The 20,823-nt window shown below is 43.4% G+C and overlaps 1 protein-coding gene across 3 annotated transcripts in view; it reads right to left on the bottom strand.

Moving 5' to 3' along the window:
* Positions 1-20,823, bottom strand: part of TOPBP1 (DNA topoisomerase II binding protein 1) — a 66,166-nt gene that overhangs the window by 10,444 nt on the left and 34,899 nt on the right. For all 3 annotated transcript variants that reach the window (XM_061587051.1, XM_061587052.1, XM_061587053.1), the window contains 9 exons: positions 20,137-20,260; positions 17,309-17,452; positions 16,457-16,553; positions 16,058-16,250; positions 11,374-11,597; positions 9,296-9,462; positions 1,799-1,913; positions 1,487-1,650; positions 853-993 (listed from right to left, as the gene is read on the bottom strand). In XM_061587051.1, coding sequence (XP_061443035.1) covers positions 853-993; positions 1,487-1,650; positions 1,799-1,913; positions 9,296-9,462; positions 11,374-11,597; positions 16,058-16,250; positions 16,457-16,553; positions 17,309-17,452; positions 20,137-20,260 — 1,369 coding nt within the window. The remainder of the gene's footprint in view (positions 1-852; positions 994-1,486; positions 1,651-1,798; positions 1,914-9,295; positions 9,463-11,373; positions 11,598-16,057; positions 16,251-16,456; positions 16,554-17,308; positions 17,453-20,136; positions 20,261-20,823) is intronic.

The raw sequence follows: 20,823 nt of genomic DNA, 5'->3' as shown, positions 1-20,823 counted from the left end.
TAACCAGGATGTAGAGGATTCTTGCTATCTGAAAGAATTGGTTCTGCCTGTGAGTTTGGGAAAACAACTGATAGAACAGTGGGCTAAGCAAGCATACCTTTGAAGTATTTTGTATGTCCTTGCAGTGTCTTATTTGACAGTATAGCCAGCTTCAAAGTGTTACACCACTAGTTAGCAAAGTACTCCTAGCAAATGTCCTAGCAATTTATAGATAATCAGGATGTAGACAGACTAAAGGAATTTCCTATGTATTGTGCATGTTCCAAATGTGAGAGTTTTATCTCCTGACGTTTCTATTCCTTGAAGACTATAAAGGCCTGCACCATTTTCTAGAGTCAGAGTCAGATGCAGTTTTCTGCTTGGCTCTCCAGCATTGTATGCTTTGAATAAACTTACAATTTGCTTCAGTTCAAATTGCCTTTGAGTGAATTCCTCCACAGATTAGTTTGCCAAGTTGATTGTCTCAATGAACTGGTTACAAAAAACTGGGAGAATGGAACCCTTGCACAATGCCCATGGCACATCCCTCTGCCTCTAAACTCCAGTGCTAAGGATCAATTTTACGACGTCTGCACCAGGCAAGAAACTCCTTTCTTCTTAAAAAATAAACCTGTTATGCTATGCTTTGTGCCTTCTATGCTAAAATGATCACATGCTTAGGGCATACAGATATTGTCCAAACTAAACTATAACTTTGTAATAAAACAATTTCAGCAACACATTTCAAAAGCAATTTAACAAGAACAAGGTAAGCTAGAATGCTTCAATACTATTTTAAAGCACATCTCTCTCTTTAAAAAAAAGCTGCTGAGAGCTACTTTCTAAACTTCTACTCCTTCTTAGGATAAATACCTCAGTAATGCCAGTTTCCTTTCTCTGTCTTTGTATTATTTTCCTCCATCTCATGGCTGCAACTGCTAAATTCTTCTGGGCTTCAGTGATTTCAGACACAACACTGAGTATGGAATTACTTCCCCATTCAAAGTCTTCCTCCTAGAATGATGAAAGTCTTATTCATAGCAATCCTGCCAACAAAAGGAAACAAAGATCCCAAGAGCAAGCCACCAATAATTTATAATAAAAAAAACATTTTTTTTTAAATCAGATCGGGTGCCTTTTAAAAATTGTAGGTCCTTGATCTCAAAGTGAAAGTATGCTTATACACTCCACCAGAAGAATTGTAACTGCTGTTTTTTTAAAATCCATGGAGTACCTAACTAAAGTGGGATTTGTTTATTTTAAGGTATTTCGTGAAACAAGCTTTCAGTTTCTTTTTTCTCATGTATTCCCTGCCTTTCTTCCATGGAACTGAAAAAAAGAATATGTAGGATTTCCCAGATGGTTTCTGATCTCAACATTGACCAAACCCAGACCTGATTAGCTTTAGTAAGTTTACCACATCATGGGCTTTCTCATCACAGGCCAATTAGGTAAATAAGAGTAAAAGTTTTAAGCACACTCGGATTTGCTTAATAGTGTACCATACCTCTAGAAAGCGCTGTGCTGCTCTGCATGCGTCCAGGTAGGAACAATGAAGCACCCACTTTCCAGCCGCCATTGATGCCAAGAATTTCTCATTGCCAATAGGGTGTCCCACAATTGTGTGTGTACAACTCAGGTCAAAGCATTGCTTCTCAAGTACCACCCCACCTAAAGAATGAATTTTAACTCTAGTTTTTAAAAGACAATTTTAACTACAGTTATTTTAAACAAGCAATTCCTACTAGATGAAGGGCAAACTTAGAAAGCAAAGAGCTCTTTTGGAAGCCACAACATACTCTGGTCACAGATTTCTTACCTAGCTCTTCAATCATATGGGAGTAATCAATCCGTGCCTGAGGGCGAACAGAAGACAGCTGGAATCTGCGCTCTTTTTCTGGTTCTTCAGCAGTTATTTGAGCTGTTCTAATGACCTGGAAGGACAACAATTTGGGATTAGAGGGATGACAGACAAAGATTAATTTGATGCCCAACAGTTTGTCTCGTTATTCATGTCTGTACATATAATTTAACTCAGTCCTACATTTAAAATATATATTTGGCAAGCCCCCGGAGCGATTTACTTACATTTTGTTATTAAAAAAATCACTTTGATATTCATGTCCAAGTCTCTGCTAAACAACAAAGTATACAGTAGAAACATTTTTTTCTGATCACATACAAGTGAACAACATGTCAGAGGTATAGCCCATCTATATGAAATGTACCATTGGTCTCACCTGAAAGGTGATTTTCATAGGAGTGGGCCATCACTGCGGGTTATAGTTCCACCTATCGTGCGAAGGCAAGAATGTTTTTGAAGTCAAGACTAGGGGCGTCAGGCCCCTCCCACTCTCCAGTTCATTCGTGGCGAGTCTGAAAAGAAATATCTAAAAATACAAGAACAAGGCCAACAGGCCCGCCAGGAAAATAACACAATAGTCACATGCATAATAACATGATTCTAACATAACAATATAACAGAACTAAAGTCTTGACTTCACTCTTACATTTAAATATAATAGCGTAACAATAATATGTAACCAATTAAAAAATATGTAACCCATTAGAAAATATCTAGTCATCCTCCAACTGGGAGGGCCGTGATGGCCCACTCCTATGAAAATCACCTTTCAGGTGAGACCAATGGTACATTTTCCATAGGAGGTGGGCCATCACTGCGGGATGTACCAAAGCAGCCCATACAGGGAGGGACCACCCACGTGTTAATCCTCATTAAGAACCTGTTGCAACACTCGTCTGCCGAAAGATGCGTCAGCAGAGGCATAACGATCAATTTTATAATGCCTTATAAACGAGTGTGGGGTAGACCAGACTGCAGCCCTGCAAATATCGGCAACAGGAGCATTAGTGGCAAAAGCAGCCGAAGTGGCAGCTGACCTGGTAGAATGAGCCGTTATACTAGCTGGAACTGACAGCTTCAGGGACTCATATGCTAAAGTAATGCATGCCCTTAACCAACGGGATAAGATAGAATTGGATACTTTATGCCCCATAGACCTTGGATGAAAGGATACAAACAGAGACTCCGTTTGTCGAATCTCTTGGGTCCTAGACAGGTAGGTCTTGAGAGCCCTCCGGACATCTAACGAATGCCAAGCCTTCTCGAGAGGATGGATAGGATTCGGGCAAAAGGAAGGCAAAACAATGTCCTGGTTGCAATGAAAAACTGAATCGACCTTGGGACGGAAGGAAGGATCAGTCTTCAGCACAACAGAGTCCTTATGGAAGACACAGAGGTGTCAAGCAGAAGACAATGCGCCCAACTCCGAAACGCGCCTGGCAGATGTGATTGCGATCAGAAACAAGACCTTGAAGGACAGCATACGTAGGGGCACGGTCCTGATGGGTTCAAACGGAGGGCGTTGCAAAGCCTGCAGAACTTTCTGCAAACTCCATGAGGGGAACCGATGGACAACAGCCGGAGAGCGTAGGGCGACTCCCCTCAAAAAACGTTTGATGAACGGATGTGAGGAAATATGATCTCCAGGAGAGGACACTGAGAGAATGGACGACAGAATGGACACATGTCGACGTAGAGTGTTGGGTCGAAGTCCCATCATAAAGCCGCTATGGAGAAATTGCAGCACCTGATGCACAGTGGCCTGGGATGGATCATGGTGGTGTGACTGACACCACTTGGAGAAAGCCACCCAGGTATGTTGATAAATACGAGTGGTAGATGGTCTTCTCGAGGCCAAAATAATATCAATCACAGCGTCAGACAGTCCAGCTGACCTCAAATGTCCCCGTTCAAACGCCACGCTGTTAGATTGAGCCAAGTAGGGTCCTGGTGCAGTACTGGACCCTGGGATAGGAGGTCTGGCCTGACTGGAAGTGTCCAAGGATCCACCATTGACATTGCCAGAAGATCTGAGAACCACGGTCGGCGTGGCCAAAATGGTGCTATCAGAACCAGCTGTGCCCTCTCGGTTCGCGCCTTCCTCAAGGTTTTGGCTAACAATGGTATGGGAGGAAAGGCGTACAAGAGACCGTCTGGCCAAGGTGTCGTCAGAGCATCCACTGCTTCCGCTGTTGAGTCCAGGTATCGGGCAAAGTACCTGGGAAGCTGGCAATTGCGACTGGAAGCAAACAGGTCGACTGAGAAGGCGCTGAAGCGACACTGGAGACGATGGAAAATGTCTGGATGAAGTTTCCATTCTCCCGGAAAGACCTGTTGTCTGCTGAGCCAGTCTGCTGTCACATTCCAAATCCCTCTGAGATGTTCTGCTTTCAGGGATTGTAGATGTTGTTCTGCCCAGACAAAGATGAGGGAGGCTAAGTCCTGCAGAGGACGAGACCTGGTGCCCCCCTGTCTGTTCAAATGTGATTTTACACACGTGTTGTCTGTTCGAATGAGCACATGGTCCAAAGGGAACAGAGACTGAAAATGACGTAGAGCTAAGTGGACAACCTTTAGCTCCAGCCAGTTGATGCTTTGAGTTTGCTCTGCGGTAGACCAAACCCCTTGAACGTACTGGGAGTTGCAGTGGGCTCCCCAACCGATGAGGCTGGCATCTGTGGTTACAACGGTTCTGCGGGGTTCTCTGAACGACGTGCCCCTGGAGAGGTGTTGAACCTTGGTCCACCAGCGGAAGGAGAGGCGCAGTGCGGGGCTCAAACGAACTTTGCGATGGTTGGAGCTGGCAATGTCCTGTTGAAATGGCAACAGAGTCCATTGAAGGTGCCGAGTGTGGGTTCGAGCCCATGGCACAATGTGGATTGTAGAGATGAACATCCCGAGCGCTCTGGCGAGAAGCATGACGTCTGCGGATGTTTGTTGTATCAGGGACCTTGCAATGCTTGTGATGGCAGTGATGCGATCTGGAGCCAAGAACACCATTGCCTGCAGGGTGTCCAACATTGCCCCTAGATGTAGTAGGCGTTGGGTTGGTTGGAGATGGCTTTTGTTGAAGTTGACAAGCCAGCCGTGGGCCTGCAAAACATTGAGGGTGATCGTTAAATGATGATGAGCCAGCTCCTCAGATTTGGCCCGTATTAGCAGATCATCCAGATATGGGTAGAGATGAACCCCTTGGGTCCGGAGATAAGCCACTAGGATGAGTAGCACTTTGGTAAACACTCTTGGAGCAGAGGAGAGGCCGAATGGCATCGCTCTATATTGAAAGTGCTGGTGGCCAAAAGCAAACCGAAGAAACTTTCTGTGGGCTATGCAAATGGGCACAAGGAGATACGCTTCCTTAAGGTCGATAGAAGCCAGGAAGTCTCCTTCATGCAGACTCTCCGTAATGGAGTGGAGTGATTCCATTTTGAACCTGCGATATGTTACAAAACGGTTGACAAACTTGAGGTCCAATACCGCCCTCCATGATAAATCTCGTTTTGGCACAGCAAATAGGAGGGAGTACACCCCTTCCGACCTCTCAGTTGTGGGGACTGGCTCTATTGCCGCTATGTCCAAGAGGTGTTGTATAGCTGTCTGCATGATGCTGTGCCTGGTTTGTGCCCTGGGACAACGGGATAGATGGAATTTGTCTGGTGGGGTCGCCCAAAACTCTATTGCATAGCCAAAGGAGAAAATGTCCCTGATCCAGGCGATCTTAGTCAGATGCAGCCACTGGTCTCCAAACATAAGCAGTCTGCCACCCACAGGTAGTGCGCTAGTACTGTTTGCGTTGGCGAGACCCTCCTCTATATGAGGACGATGAGGTACCTCTGCGCCCTTGGTACTGACCTCTGCCGTGGAAACGACGGTTCCAGGTTCCCCTGAAAGTACTGGAGTCATAGGATCTGAAGTCGCAGCCTCATCCTCCTGGCCGCGGTCTTCGAAAGGGCTGGTTAGTGCGGAAAGGGGGAAATCGCCTGAAAGGCCTATGGTCGATGTTCTTGACAGTGGCCAAGACCGGTTTGTGAGCGTCTTTGGGATCGACCAGCACTGCCTTTAGAGCTTCCTTGCCGAAGAGCAAAGATCCGGAGTAAGGTGCCCTAGAGAGATTCACTCTGGACGTAGGATCAGCCTGCCAATGGCGAAGCCAGAGGGTCCGTCGAGCGACTATCTGAGCCGTCATGGCTCGTGCCCCCAGTTGAGTGGCATCCAGAGTGGCATCCGCTACAAACGCCGCTGTCTTGCGCAATTTTATGAGTGACCTAAGAGAAGCAGGATCAGGGTTAGGGTCCTCTAGAAGATCATCCAGCCACATCATTGCTGCCCTGGAGAAGACGGACGCTGATGCGGAGGCCCGCATGGAGAAGGCAGTGGCCTCGTGATTTTTGCGTAGAGCAAAGTCCAATTTTCGCTCAGTAGCATCCTTGAGTTGAGATTCTCCTTCTGTAGGCAAAAGAGATCGTGAAACTAGGTTGGCGATTGGCTCGTCTATGCCAGGAACGGCCAGCTTGGTGGTAAAGTCAGGGGCTAGAGAGTAAAGTTTGTCAGCCAGGTTCTTGAAGCGGCGAGTTTGTAGTGGATGAGACCATTCATCGGCAGCCAGTTTAGCAATGGGATCCGGCACCGGGATGTAATGCTCAGTGGGTGCAGGGGATTTGAGGACCCTGGCTCCTTTAATAGTTGGAGCGGCAGCAGAGGAGGGCGCAGCTTGGAGACCAAGAGTGTTAACTACCCTGCAAGCTAGAGGTTGATAATCTGATCCATTAAACAAGCGATACAATGTATCCTCCTCATGTTCTGAAGAGTCACTCCATTCATCTCCATCAGCATGTTCAGCGAAGGATGACTCCTCCCCATATGAAGTGTCATCACAACATCTGCCTCTAGCTACATCAAAGGGATTTGGGGAGCAGGAAGGATTTGTCTCATGGCCTACATATTGGTCCACGGTGTTTTGAGATATGGCAGAGACCTGTGCTGACTGCATCTGTGTAAAAAAAGACAGCATGCCCTGAAGTTGTGAAAGAAACTCATGAGAAAGCTGTAGCCCCGTTGAAGCAGATGGTTGTGGCTGAGTAGGTGGCTCAGTGGGCTGTGACGTAGGACCAGCTCCGGGTGGTAATGTGGGAGGAGGCTGGTTACGTGTTGGCTGAGTAGGGAAGCCAGGAAAGCCCTCCTCATCTGAGGAAGCAGTGGGGGAATGAAAGATATCCGTCAACTGTTCCTGAGCTGCTGTGGTGGGTGTCGAGACAGAAGCATAGCGTGGTCGCTTGGTTTTGTTGTGGCTGGAAAGGTGTTTAGTTTTAGCCAGTACTTTGGTATGCTTAGTCTTAGTTGCCTTGGATGGTTGTGGCTTGGCTGTCTGAGACATGTCTGGCTGTTCCGCCATCTTATAATCACTATGGGTGCAGTACACGGCCACGGAGGGGGCAGAATGTAGAGACCCGAACAGGCTCAGTACACGACCACGGAGGGGGTAGAATGCACTGGCAGATGGCTGAGTGCACGGCCACAGAGGGGGCAGAATGCACTATGGTATCAGCTTCAGTATAATGCAGGCTGGATTTCAGGGTTTCAGGCTTGGTACACTGCCACAGAGGGGGCAGAATGTACAGGATATACTTCAGGCTTGATGCACGGCCACAGAGGGGGCAGAATGCACTATGTTGTCAGTGTCAATAATGCAGACTAGTTTAGACTTATGCAAGTTATCACAGTCTGAGCGCACGGCCACAGATGGGTTAGAGTGTACAGTTCAACTTGTGCGCAGTATGAGTAGTGTCAGCACACAGCCACAGCAAGGTATAGTTCAAAAGCAGTTTAGATCACAGCCACAGCCTGAAGAGGCACAGCCACAGATGGGTTAGAGTGTACAGTTCAATTTGTGCGCAGTATGAATAGTCTCAGCACACAGCCACAGCAAGGTATAGTTCAAAAGCAGTTTAGATCACAGCCACAGCCTGAAGAGGCAGCCACAGAAGCGCAGTGCATACGGTGTAGATCACTGTCACAGACTTGAAAAGCAGCAGCAATAGTCGAGTGGAAAAGAAGCCTTGTATATCTGCAGGATCCTAACTGTCCCACACATACAGTGGCTCTGGCAGCCTGCTATTAGTTAGTACATGAGAGGAAAAGGGGACAAATAAAATGGCGCCCGAGGCAGGCGCGGGAAAATACAAATGAAAATGGCGGGCAATAAAGAAGGGGCAATGGCGGACTGAGGCACACAACTCGATCTGCAGCCGCGGGGCCGATTAGCGAGATCGCGGCACAGCAAATAGGCAGGGAGCAGCTAGGGAGAAATCACAGCCGCTAGACAGCAGTAGGTAGCAGCTGCAGTCGCCGTCTGCCCAGCTGTCGCAGCGTGGAACGCAAGGCAGAGAGCCTCAAGAAAAAAGCTGCGGCACAGAAAATAGGTGGGAAGCAGCTAGGGAGAAATCGCAGCCGCTAGAGGGCAGTCGGGAGCTGCTGCAGCCGCCGTCTGCCCAAGTGTCGCAGCGTGGAAAGCAAGGCAGCGAGCCTCAAGAAAAAAAACCAACGGACAAAGCTGCACGAAAGAGAGCCGTAGTAGCTGGCTCTCGAGGGGATATGACACCAAAGCTGCCACCGTGAGGATAGAAGCCTCGGTAAACCCCGGGAAGGAATTGACTCAAAACGGCCAGGAACGGTAGAGAGCGCCGGGAGCTGCAGCCGCAAGCTCCCGCTGGGAATGGAGAGAACCGCAGCCGCGGTCTCTCCGAGGGCCGTAGGACAGAAAACTGGGAAAATAAACGGCCTGGGTCAGGGAGAACCCCCCCCCAAGGAAGTTCCCCAGGAATGGCAAACAACGTTAGAAACAAGACAGAGGGAAGGGAAAACGGTTGGAAAACACACAAATAACAATATCTCCACACCCTGTCAGACAAATACAAGAACAAAACACACAGAGACTTAGCTAAGCTACGCTATAGAATATCAATCTTGTTCGTACGAAGGCAAGAATGAACTGGAGAGTGGGAGGGGCCTGACGCCCCTAGTCTTGACTTCAAAAACATTCTTGCCTTCGCACGATAGGTGGAACTATAACCCACAGTGATGGCCCACCTCCTATGGAAAATATAGGATATACAGGGAGCTAGCAGATTTAGTCACACAAAGCCAAAGTGTCACCTGGGATTAAATTGTAATTGTTCATCTTAACAGACCTGCAGATATTTCAACCAATCTGTCAGACCTTTGAAATCCCAGTAAAAATCATTCCTGAACTACTAGTGCAATTATTTTAAGAAAATAAACCACAAATATTTCCTATCTTACTTCATTACTCTTAGGCTAGCATGACAAAGCAGATTGCATACAGGATTTAAAGTAATTGCCAAGAAGCCACCGGGATAAAAAAATATTTACTATTATCTGCATGTTAAGATTAAAGTATTAATATATGAATCACCATGCTGTCATAGGGCATACATTTTCTTTTGGCTGTGGAGCCACAGGAGGATTTGCCAGTGGAAAGGCAATGGTAGGAGCCAAAGGAGTTGGGATCAGACGGTCATCTTTGACAGGGGTTTCTGGATTTCTACAGCCTGGAAGCCTTGGGACCTCAACCAAATCAGTTTTTGCAGGATCATCAACATCTATAAAGCAAAAAAATCACTAAAGCAGACAAATATAAAACTGAACAGTTTTTAGAGTAAGTCAAAACAGAAAATGGGCCAGAGAAAAAAGGAGGGCATTATTTAAGGCTGAACTTTCAAAATTAGTAATTTATAAGATTCTTCTTCAACACTATGATCCAAAGCATGTTTAGTCAAAAGTAAGCCTATTGATTTAAATACTCCTGAGTAAACATGATCAAGATTGCACCCTAAACTGCAATCCGAATTGGAGAAAAAAAATCTGATTTTTATATGTCTTTAATGCTTTGAAGTTCTACATAAACCATACATAGTAAAAAAATTATTTTATCCATAATTCTATGATGTGAATTTTTGGTTAATCAAACCCACCTTTCATCCCTGACCACCCAAGAGAGCTTTAACAATTCCCCTGCCCACCATTCAGTTCCAGACACATCCTTAATGAAATTTCTCAACTCTACTTTAAGATTTGTTATGAGAAAGGGATTTCAAATATACCAAGGATCGTGAATAAAGAGACAAGGGATGGTTTTCTACATGAATCATCATTGATATCCTCTGACACAAAGGAAGCATGTAGTTAGCAGAGTGCACTTCTGACATCGGTATGGAGACAGCAAATAATCTAAGATGGAATACAAGATTCTCTATAGCAACAACTTTGAATAACAGAATAAATAATCTAAACTAGAATATAAAATTGCATAAACCATTGTGCCTGGGGAGGGGCATCACATGATTATTCTCTTATTATTTTAAAAAATCCTCATTGCAGATAGAAAACCACATGCCTGAGAAGGATTCTAGGCTAGACTTTTCCCAAACATGAAAGTATTGTGTGTGTATTTTTTTAAAAAAATAGATAAAAAGAGATCATTCAAAAATACAATTACCCACTTGCAATCTGAAGTGATATATATGTTGTTTCACTGTACATGAGTTCTTATACACAGTTAAACAGGTAATGTTTTGGATTGAGTTTGTATTATAGTAAGTATGGTAAGAGGAGAGGGAGGGAGGATGCTGATGTATGTTGTGTGCTGACTGGCTTAGTGAATGGAAGAGAGTGTGTTTCAGTGTGTGAGAGTAGTCAGTTAGACAGAGCAGAAATCTTGAGGGAGAGAGAGTTGGATTTTGAAGGAGGTGGGTAGGATAGGTAGGATTGTATTCTCACTCTCTGAAGAGATTTTGAGAAGGGTAATATAAATGAAACCAGTGAACATCATCTTGTAACCACACACTTCCAGAACCTAAATACTGAGTAAACGTGTTCATATTTTTTTACATCTGTTAACTAAATAAAATCCATTTGTTTTAACACATGCCTAATTCTTGGCCTAGTTACCACACAGAACAGTCTTACTGTGGGTGGTGACAAAGCTACCACAGTAGGTTGGCATAAGGCAAATAAGGGCAGATACAGTTATTTATGGTGAAAGTGAAATACTCAGTAGAGTTAAACAGTTACTGGTTTCAGGAGAACAACCTATAGCTGGGATCTTTAATGGCTATAAAGTATTCAGAGGGGTTGAAGCTTTCTGTTGCCACAGCTGTTTGCAAACAAGGGCTAGGGGAAATAACACAAGGTCCCTTAGCATGTGTGGTAAAAGACTCTCTACCTGCTGAAGGCAGTGTAGATACGATAGTATAATCCAGGGATTTTTTTACCATATGATCAGCTGTTTGTCTACGTCAGGACTTAGAAACCCTACGTGCAGTCAACACTAGCACAAACACATCATGCCTGAACCTACTTCAGTCAAGGCATTCACCAACACATCAAATAAAAATAGGCAACTAAAATGACCATAACACTCAAAACTGCTACTGACATCTTCCTATGTTATAAAGTTAACCTTAATTCAAAGACTGCAGTTCAAGTAAAATCACATTGTATTCTCTTCTTACCCATTTCAGCAATTTCCGTATCAGTCAAAGATTTTCTAAGTGAGAGGTCTCCAGGGTTTATTGCGTTAGTCTGAATTTGTTCAGAACATTGTGAAGGACTATTGGGCCACTGAAGATTACTGGCAAGCCTTGCTCTCTCTTCTCGTGCAGTAGGGTCATCCCAAATAATCTGTTCACTCTGGGATGGCTCCGTGTTGACATCCATTGCTACCTGACGGGACTGCCTAAGGGCCAAAATAAATAATGAGGATGTGCACAGCATTAATAAGTACATGGAGTTCTCTGTACAGCGGTGTTGTGGAACCTGTGACCCTTCAGATGCTGCTGGACTACACCACCTATCATCCCTGACTATGAGCTATGCTGGCTCGGACTGATGCAAGCTGGAAGCCCAACAACATCTGGAAGACCACAGGTTTCCAATCCCTCCTATACAGTTGGACTTAGGTTACACTGACATCAATGAGTTAGTCAGCCTTGCATGTCCTATTGATGTCAATGAAAATTAAGGCTGCAAACCTACCTTCAGCCTCACCTCTCCTGTTTCATGCCTTGTTCCTGAACAGTGAGGAGCCAAAAGACTCCACACATATCCTTACAATATTATGGATTTTAAATGTAAGCTGCTTTGGAAACAAATCTGGCTGAAAGTTGGTTATTATACAGCCAGGAGAGTGGCTGTATACTATAGCCAGCATGGATTTTTCACATTCCGAAATGTTAAATTGAAAATACCCCCCATGCCATTCTCATGCTTCCCATAAGCTCATTTCAAAACAAAACCTTACAAAACTTATAGTCCTGAACTCAGAAACACTGGCTTAACAACCCTCTTAATTTTCATGCTAATACAGAAAACAGTCAGAGATAACAGAGAGTTCAAAGTCTAAAAAGAGATAAAAAACCCAGATCCCTTTTGGACTTTTTTCTGTCAGAGTTCTCATAACCTGTTGAAATTCATTCAAAATCAGCCATGTTCACAGAGTACCTGCAATCCTAATACTGACCTTGCCCCATACTCTGACCATCTTCTGCAGTTTAAAAGTTAAAAAAATCTCTGGTTGATTTTTAATTAATTTAAGAATTTTTGGCTTGAACCCAATGATAGTGTCTGGCATGTTCAGAAAGAGCCAACTGTCAGTGTTCTAAAAGCCAGACTGACAGCTGCTGGGCTTGCCTAATCAGGGGGCCACACCCACACCAGAATTTGATTTCATGTGAGACAGTCATGGCTTCCCCCAAAGAATGCTGGGAAGTGTAGCTTGTGAAGGGTGCTGAGAGGAGATTCCTATTCTATTGACAGAGATCCAGTGGCCAGACTGGTTTAACAGTTAGTTGTTCTGATTGAAGCTCTGTGAGAGGGACAGGGCGTCTCCTAGCAACTTTCAGCACCCTTCACTGACTACACTTCCCAGGATAATTTGAGAGAAGCCATGACTGTCCAAAGTGAAATAAAGGTCTAGTGTGGATGTGGCCAGGGGCAGTTTTCATTTAAATTTGGGTGGGAGGCTACATGTGCCTACTGTAGAATAAAAAGGTGGGGGAAATGCTGAAAAGCAATGATATTGTTCACAATGTTTTCCTTTTGGAAAGGAAAGGGGCTTCCCCTCTTCCCAGTGCCCACCCATCCAATCTCCTCCCCTCCTCCTCCCCTCCCTGCCCCTCCCCCAGGTCAGTGTTGGCCTACGACCTGGGAGACCAGGGTTCGCATCCCCACACAGCCATGAAGCTCACTGAGTGAACTTGGGCCAGTCACTGCCTCTCAGCCTCAGAGGAAGGGCAATGGTAAAATCACCACTGAATACTGTTTACCATGAAAACCCTATTCATAGGGTCAACATAAGTCAGGATCAACTTGAAGGCAGTCCATTTCCATTTTCAAACATGATTGCACAGAAATAAATCCCATTGAACTCAACAAGTATGCAAATGATCAAACCCACCCTCCCTTCTCCTCCCTCCTATCCTCTCCCTCTTGCCCCTTCCCTCCCCCTCCGTTCCCAACCCCATCCCCTTTCAATCCCCTCCTTCCCCTTCCCCCTCCTCCCCCCTCTCCTTCCTCCTCTCCCCATCGTCAGTTTTATCTATCTTAAGCATGATTGCACGGGAGTAAATACCACTGAACTCTATAAGCATGCAAATGTTCAAACTTGCCTTCCTCTTCCACTTCCTTCCCCCCCTCCAATCTGTTCCTTCCCCTTCCCCCTCCCTCTCCTCCTCCCCCATGGTTAGTTTTACCTATTCAATAAGCATGCAAATGATCAGACCTGTTTCCCCCTCCTTCCCCTCTTCCTCCCCTCTTCCTTTTTCCTCCTTCCCTGCCCACTCCAAGCCTCCCCCCAGTCAGTTTTACCTATCCTAATCATGATTGCACAGGAGTAAATCCCACTGAACTCAATAAACATGAAAATGATCAAACCTGTCCTCCTCCCCTCCTGCCTGCTCCCCTCCCCCTCCCCCCTCTGCCCTTCCCTCCCTCCTCCTCCTCCTCCAAAAAACCTTGCAGTTTAAGAACGTACCTATAGCCAACAGATATTTCTATCAAACTTTAAAAAGCAAGGAAATTGGGCAGCTATAGTGAATGCACCAGGGGAGAAGGAGACCTGACCTCCTCTCTGAGATATTGGACTGCCCTACAAAGTTGTCAAAATGCAAACACAATTTGGGTTGGTCTCTCACAGTCCAATCCACTTCCTGTGTAGCTTGGAAGAATCCTCTCTGGTGGCCCATTTCAGCTTGACCAAAGTTAGCTATTCTTGACACTTTTCACTTACAACTGCTGGTGTGAAGCATCTTTCCATGAGCGAAGCTGCTTTCATTAGTACAACCACCACAGAGAAGAATACACTAAGAGTAATCCTCTAATCTTTCAGTGGTTTCACCAGTATTATGTTCTCTGGGAACGTATATATATGAATACGCTTAGTGTATTCTCTGTGGTGGTTGCACTAATGAAAGCAGCTTTGCTCACGGAAAGATACTTCACATCAGCAGTTGTTGTAAGTGAAACGATTTTTTATAGACAGATTTAACATGTATGATTTCATTTTAATGTTTATCTAAGTAATATGTCCCTGCTATTTTATTTACAGCCCCTGACGAAGGCCTTAATACACACAGGCTGAAACGCGTTGGGCTTGGATCATAAATAAAATATTTTTCTAGCATTTTGGGACTCCCCCCTTCTTTTTCTCTTCTCTTCCTTCAGAAGTGCCACCCCTGAATTGTTTGTATTAATTCTTTACAGAATTTTGTTAAGTTTTTGAAGACCCTGAGGAAGATGTTGTTGAAACACCCATTTGGTCTTTTTATAATTGGTCCCAGGGTATGGTCTGAAGGCACATAAGGCCAGCTGCCTGCTGAAGCTAAGTAGGGTCAGGTCTGGTCAGTGCCTGGATGGGAGACCGCCTGGGAACCATATGTAAGTTGCCTTGGGTTTCTATCATGGAAAGAAAGGCGGGGTATAAATGTAATAAATAAATAAAAAGTATACTAGTATGTTTATATTTTCGAGACATATTTACTTACTTATAGTAAATTTCTATTGCTTTATTTTTACCGTATGTGATATTTTTGTTATATTTGTGCCTTATCATGATGTCCAAATGTAGAATCATGGTTTATTTCTCTCTGAACAAACCATGATCACAAGCCATGACCCCAGGTTCAGATGCCACAGTATGTTAAGCTTTGTGGTTTGTTGCTCCTACTTACCCTCAGGGAAGAGCAAGAGGGAGCAATCAGACAGCATAGACTAGCACACTCCTTGATCATAGTAAACTATGATTTATGGCTTGCTGTGATGTACCATCAAGGCCACTCAGAAATCATATTTGGTCTTAAAATCAGATTGCTAGCCCATCATGGCATAGCTCTGGCTCTATGATCTAAACATCTAAGGGAAGAAACTCACCAAGGGCAAGTTTGTAAAAGAAGACAGTAGCCTTCCTCAGGCATTCTATATTATTATTATTAAGGTAACATGGAAGGAGAGGGGCTGTGGGGACAAGCATACCTGTTCCCCTACCCCACTCTATTCCCAACTGCCATTCCAATTCCCCTCCATAAGCTGGAAGACAATCTTCTGAAGTGGAGTGCCTCCCCACACATTTCAGAACTTGTGGAAGGTGACTGAAACAGCAACAGGAAGTGGAAATAGCATGCTAAGCCCTGCACACCCTCTCACCTGTTTACTTAACACTAATACAGAATTCCTGAAGAGGAAAATCATACCTTGATTTCAGACTTTTTAACTATACACAAACACAACGTTTACAAGTTAGAAAAAAAAGGTGTAACAGAACTGTAATACCTGAGGCAGCCATTGAAATATATTGTTCACTTCTTAAAACTTACTAACAGTATGTCTAGAGAGATTGAGAAGCAATTAAGATCAGAAATATTTACTTCACATAATTGTCATAAATATCAAACCTATGAAAAAGCAAATCAAGGCTACAATCCCAAAAAGCTAAGTACACTTGCAGGGAAGAACTGAATTTACGGTTTCTGTTGCAGACACTCTCATATGTGAGTGGGCAAGTCACTTTTCAGCTTAGAATCTTATCATTCATTCACACAAGCAGCTGCAGCAAAAGCTTCAAAAGACACATCCAACTGCATGTGTGTAGCTTCCTAAGATTGTAGGCTAGAAATCCAAGCTGTGGTCATAGCTAGCTAGTACCTTAGGGCTTCCAAGACTCGACTACGGCCATTGCGAACAGAACGAGGACCATCTGGAGTTGTCGGAGAATTGTCAAAACCATTCCTAGACAAAGAACTTCTTTGTCCTTGCAATTTAGCTAGTGATGTTGCAGTCATGATTTCTTGCAATTGCCTCTGAAAGTTCTCCCTCATTGCCAGTGTCTGCGTTAAAACTGGAATTCAAAGTAAGTATCAATAAATAGCAGCTCTTTCTGTTTAAAATATGCCAAATGCCACATAATAAAAGCCATGTGCGCCCCTTCTTCCCTACTTTTTGTGTATGCTTTGCCCTTCCATATTATACATTTTGAAAACTCAATGAAAATTCTAGAAAATGACAGCAGATGCAAGCCACACAACAATGCAAACCAAAAGTTACCTCCCTTTGATGCATTCTCCTCTTTTCCAATAGCAACTGCCTTATTTATTTGATCAATAGTAACATCTTCTGTATCACTAGCATCCAGTGACATTTTCTGAAATGAAATTCAGATATTACATAAGTCACATGTTAGAACAAAAATGGACAGCAATTTTTCCCGTGTTAAATATTGACAAAGGGGAATTGTATATAATCTTTACTTACAAACACAACAAGATTTACCCACACAACCACAAAAAATCAAATCTGTTCCTAGATTGCCACCATGATGCAACATAGGAAGCTGTCTTATATCAAGTCAGACCCATGGTCCATCTAGCTCAATATCATCTACACTACTAATGGGAAAGCTACAGGCCTCCTATTGTTGCTGGGCGACAACTTCCATCATCTCTGACCACTGGCCATTCCAACTGGGGATGGTGGAAGCTGAAGATCAACACCACCTGGAGGGTCACAGGTTCCCTACCCGTGGTCTACAGTGACTGGCAGCAGCTCTCTAGGCTTTTAAGCAGGGATTTTTTCCAACTCTAACTGAAGATGCTACAGCTGACCTTCTACATGCAGTGGCATGTGCTCTACCATTAAGCTATGGCCCTTCGTTTAAATAGCTGAAGAAGGCCATATATCTGTCAAATAGTTTATATTGCTCATTTTACTTTGATTATGTTGTGAAGACTAACTGCCATATCTACAAAAACTTGAAACTTTCAGAATTTACTAGATTTGAGAATTAGCATCATCTAAGCAAAAACAACTCAGAAAGCCATTAAGCTGTAATATTATTTATTCATCCAGGTTAAGATGATCATAACAAATTAAAAAACAACACAAATGCATCTACGATACCTCATCATCCTTCCCTGTTTTTTCAGCTGAGTGAAGCCGATCTGAGAGTCTGTCATCTTGAACTCCGCTAATATTCAAACTCATTTTAGGGTTATATGTATGCGGATAGAAAGATTCAGGCAGCCGTTTATATTCTTGTGCACTCTGGAAAGAGTTAACAGAAAAAAGGTAAGTAAAAGGAAATAATGCCGTGAACCAAGAATAAGAAAGCAAGCAAATAATTTTGTGATGGAAGGATGGAATTTTGTGCCCAGTCAATAGTATGTTCTTCAAAAAAATGAGTTTGTTGGCAAAACATTGGCAAAGCAAAGAATCCCATGACACCTTTAAAATTAATGCTTCCACTGTGGCATAAGCTTTCATGGGCCACAGCCTATTTCACTGGATGCATTAAAAGTTGTTGGCATAGATCAGGGGAAGGAAAATGTGTGTCCAAAAGCCATGAAATACAAATCTAAACAGATTAGTACTGACTATAAATGTTGCTTCTTGCTGGGCATGAGAGATGCCCAAGTGGCTATGATCCCTCCTACTGTTTGGAAGGCAGGAAACGTGGCCAGATGTTTTTCTTGGAGACATCTCTTTCAGCTCTATTGTAGAACCACTTGGTAATCAGGACAGGGAAAAAAGGACCAAATAATGGAGAAAAAGAAGCCAGCATGGCCTGGGGCTACTGGCCACCAAGACTGGATGCTCAAGAAGAGGATCCCCAAGTGCCTCACATGTGAATGACATGCAGCAGTCACCTATCAGAGTGGGGCCTTGGACACCCAACAAAAAAGCAATGTTCACGCTGAGTACCAACATTCTCTTCCCAGATGGACATGGGTGGTGTCCAAAAGACAGCCTCTTTTGAGGCATGTGAATGTGCTGTTCATGGACTAAGTGGCCACTTGTCTGCTACTTCAAAAGTCTTTCGCTCTTCTAGAGAACTTCTGAGAATTAAGGGAGTGGTAAGACTGAAAGGGCCATCAGGGTTGGCGCTTTTCCTCTGAGGGAATCATCTTGCATTTATCTTTGGACTTTACAAATACATACTTCTCCCTAAATATTTTGGCATCTGTGAACATTACAGAGAATAAAATGGTTCTGGAAGCAGACTCTACATTTCAGTGTTTTAACCAAGTGTTTCTTCTGGCTACCACCTCTGCCAATACAGCCCTAGCAAAACAAAAACTGCCAATGCAATACTGGACATCACCTATGAGCACTACTCTTATGGTAAAATCTTTTGTAGCTGATTCCTTTTTTAGTTGATCTATGAAGTCATCCAATCAAAGTAGAGCAACACTGCAAAAAAATGATATGGAGGACATCACTCTGAGGGAAAGGGCCGAGGCACAGCTTGTACCTATTAGATGGCATCCATTCAGTGTTATGGTCCCATGCCTGTGGAACTCCCTCCAGAATGAGATTAGACAGGCATCCTCCTTACTGCATACTAAGACTTTCTTATTTTAAGGTATTATTCCATTTTATGATGAATTAGTAGTAGTAGTAGTAGTAAAGTTCATTTTTATTTTTTGGAATTTTATGTACACCGCCTAGAAATGTTAATGATTAAGCAGTATATAAATACCTTAAAATAAAATAAAAAAGGACCCCTTTAAAGGAAAACTTGTTTAGGACAGGGGAGCAAGAGACAGAGGACTGGAGGTGACTCACACTGGAAGCCATGGAAGTAACTAATGACAAAACGAAAAGATATAAGAGAGGCCCGAGTTGGAAGATAAATACACTGGAGGAAAGGTGAATGTGGGTACTGCTCTGAGAGAAGGCAAGAAACAAACTGAAGGACAGGTAAAGGAAGAAGTCTCCAGGGGAAAAAAATGGTCACATGTTACCTGCCTTCCAAGCAGTGTGTGTGGCGGGGGGGAATCATAACCACTTGGGCAACTCCCATAGCTAACTGATAACAATGCCTTTCACTTTTGACTCCACCTTTTTAGCCTTGTCTTTGGTTCCCACATATGGGGAGGAAGAAGGGAAGAGAGCAAGACTACAAAGCATCATGATAGTGTGGCCATTAGGAGAAATAAGAGCAGGATTGTTACAAAATAATGCTGACCAAAGCAGAGATGCCAGCAGAAGATATGTTGTCTACAGTGTACGTACTTCAGGCTGCTACTCTGCTGCAGCTCCTCACCCAAGAGGCAAGTCTTTATTATTTCCTGTTTGGTCCCAGACCAGTCACTGGCTTCTCCCTAGTGCCACAGCAATGAAAACTGCACTGCCCACCCACCCCCGAGAGAATTACTGAACACCAATGTGGTGCCCACCAGATGATGCTGGCCTACACATTTGGCTCCTTCTTAGTATAGGGGTTTGTTCATTGTATTTAGTAGTAGATAAGCAGCAAGTGACAAGTCTTGCTACAATACAAGCTTTTGAAAATTAATGCTGTAATCATAAACACTTTTACTACAGAGTAAACCCCATTGATCTTATAAGGATCTATGCCCAAGCACACACAGAATTATATTGTAAGTGCACAAATATCACCAAGCTACATTCCAGATACATGAATACAAAGAAATAATACACATGACACTTAATTTCAAATTACTGAACCTTTATATTGGCATGTTCTGCCACTGTAGAGTAGCATGCACAGAATAGTGATTATGGGTAATATCCAATTAAGTCACATTCAGAGTAGACCCACTGGAATCAATGGACTTAGGTCTACTCTCAATATGATTAATGTTGGATGTCACCTTATATGCCCAATTTGTAAGAGATTACATTCACTTTTTCAAAAAGTAGCCCTTCACTACATGTGCAAACTATCTCCTTCCCCCTTTTATTAGGAAAAAGTTTCTCCATACCTCCAAAAGCCAGTGTTCCGACACTATGTGTATGCCCCTTTCTTTAGCAGATTTGTATTCCCGATTGTTATCATTTTGCCTTCCATGGTAGATGAAATGAGTTACAGTTTCATCAAAGCACCACCTAGAATAAATACCAAAATAATATACCAAACTCCATGTTAAGTGATTTCCAATTCTGACATACACATACCCCCCAAGCTGGAATAGCTCTTAGAAATAACATCTACCATTGTCTCATGCAGAAGAATCCACATGACTCATAATGAGAAAATCCACGATACTGATGTTTTTCCTACGGTAAAGATGTCAATTAAAAAAAAACCAAATATGGGGATTTAAAAATGTCCTTCAAGTCCACATTCTGTTTCTCGGGAATATAACAATGAATATCCATCAGATCATTCACATTTAACAGTCACATATTGATGGGTATCTTTCTAGGGAAGGGGTTCCCAAACTGTAATATTTAAGATTCATTCTGGTGGTCTGCAATGTGTCTGTGGATCTGTGGTGGAAGACAGGAGATAGCACATCCATCATATTAACTACTCACATTGATAATTGTATTTTTATTGCTTCTCTTATTGCTTATATTGTATTTATGGTATTACAATGTGAATTTCATACAATATATGAAAGAAAAGAAGCAATAAAAATTCATTGCTACAACAAGCTGAAAAAATC

The sequence above is a fragment of the Rhineura floridana genome, chromosome 10 (genome assembly GCF_030035675.1).
Source record: "Rhineura floridana isolate rRhiFlo1 chromosome 10, rRhiFlo1.hap2, whole genome shotgun sequence".
NCBI classification, from domain to species: domain Eukaryota; kingdom Metazoa; phylum Chordata; class Lepidosauria; order Squamata; family Rhineuridae; genus Rhineura; species Rhineura floridana.
The sequence above is the reverse complement of the archived record's forward strand: the minus strand, read 5'-3'. Positions and strand labels throughout refer to the sequence as shown.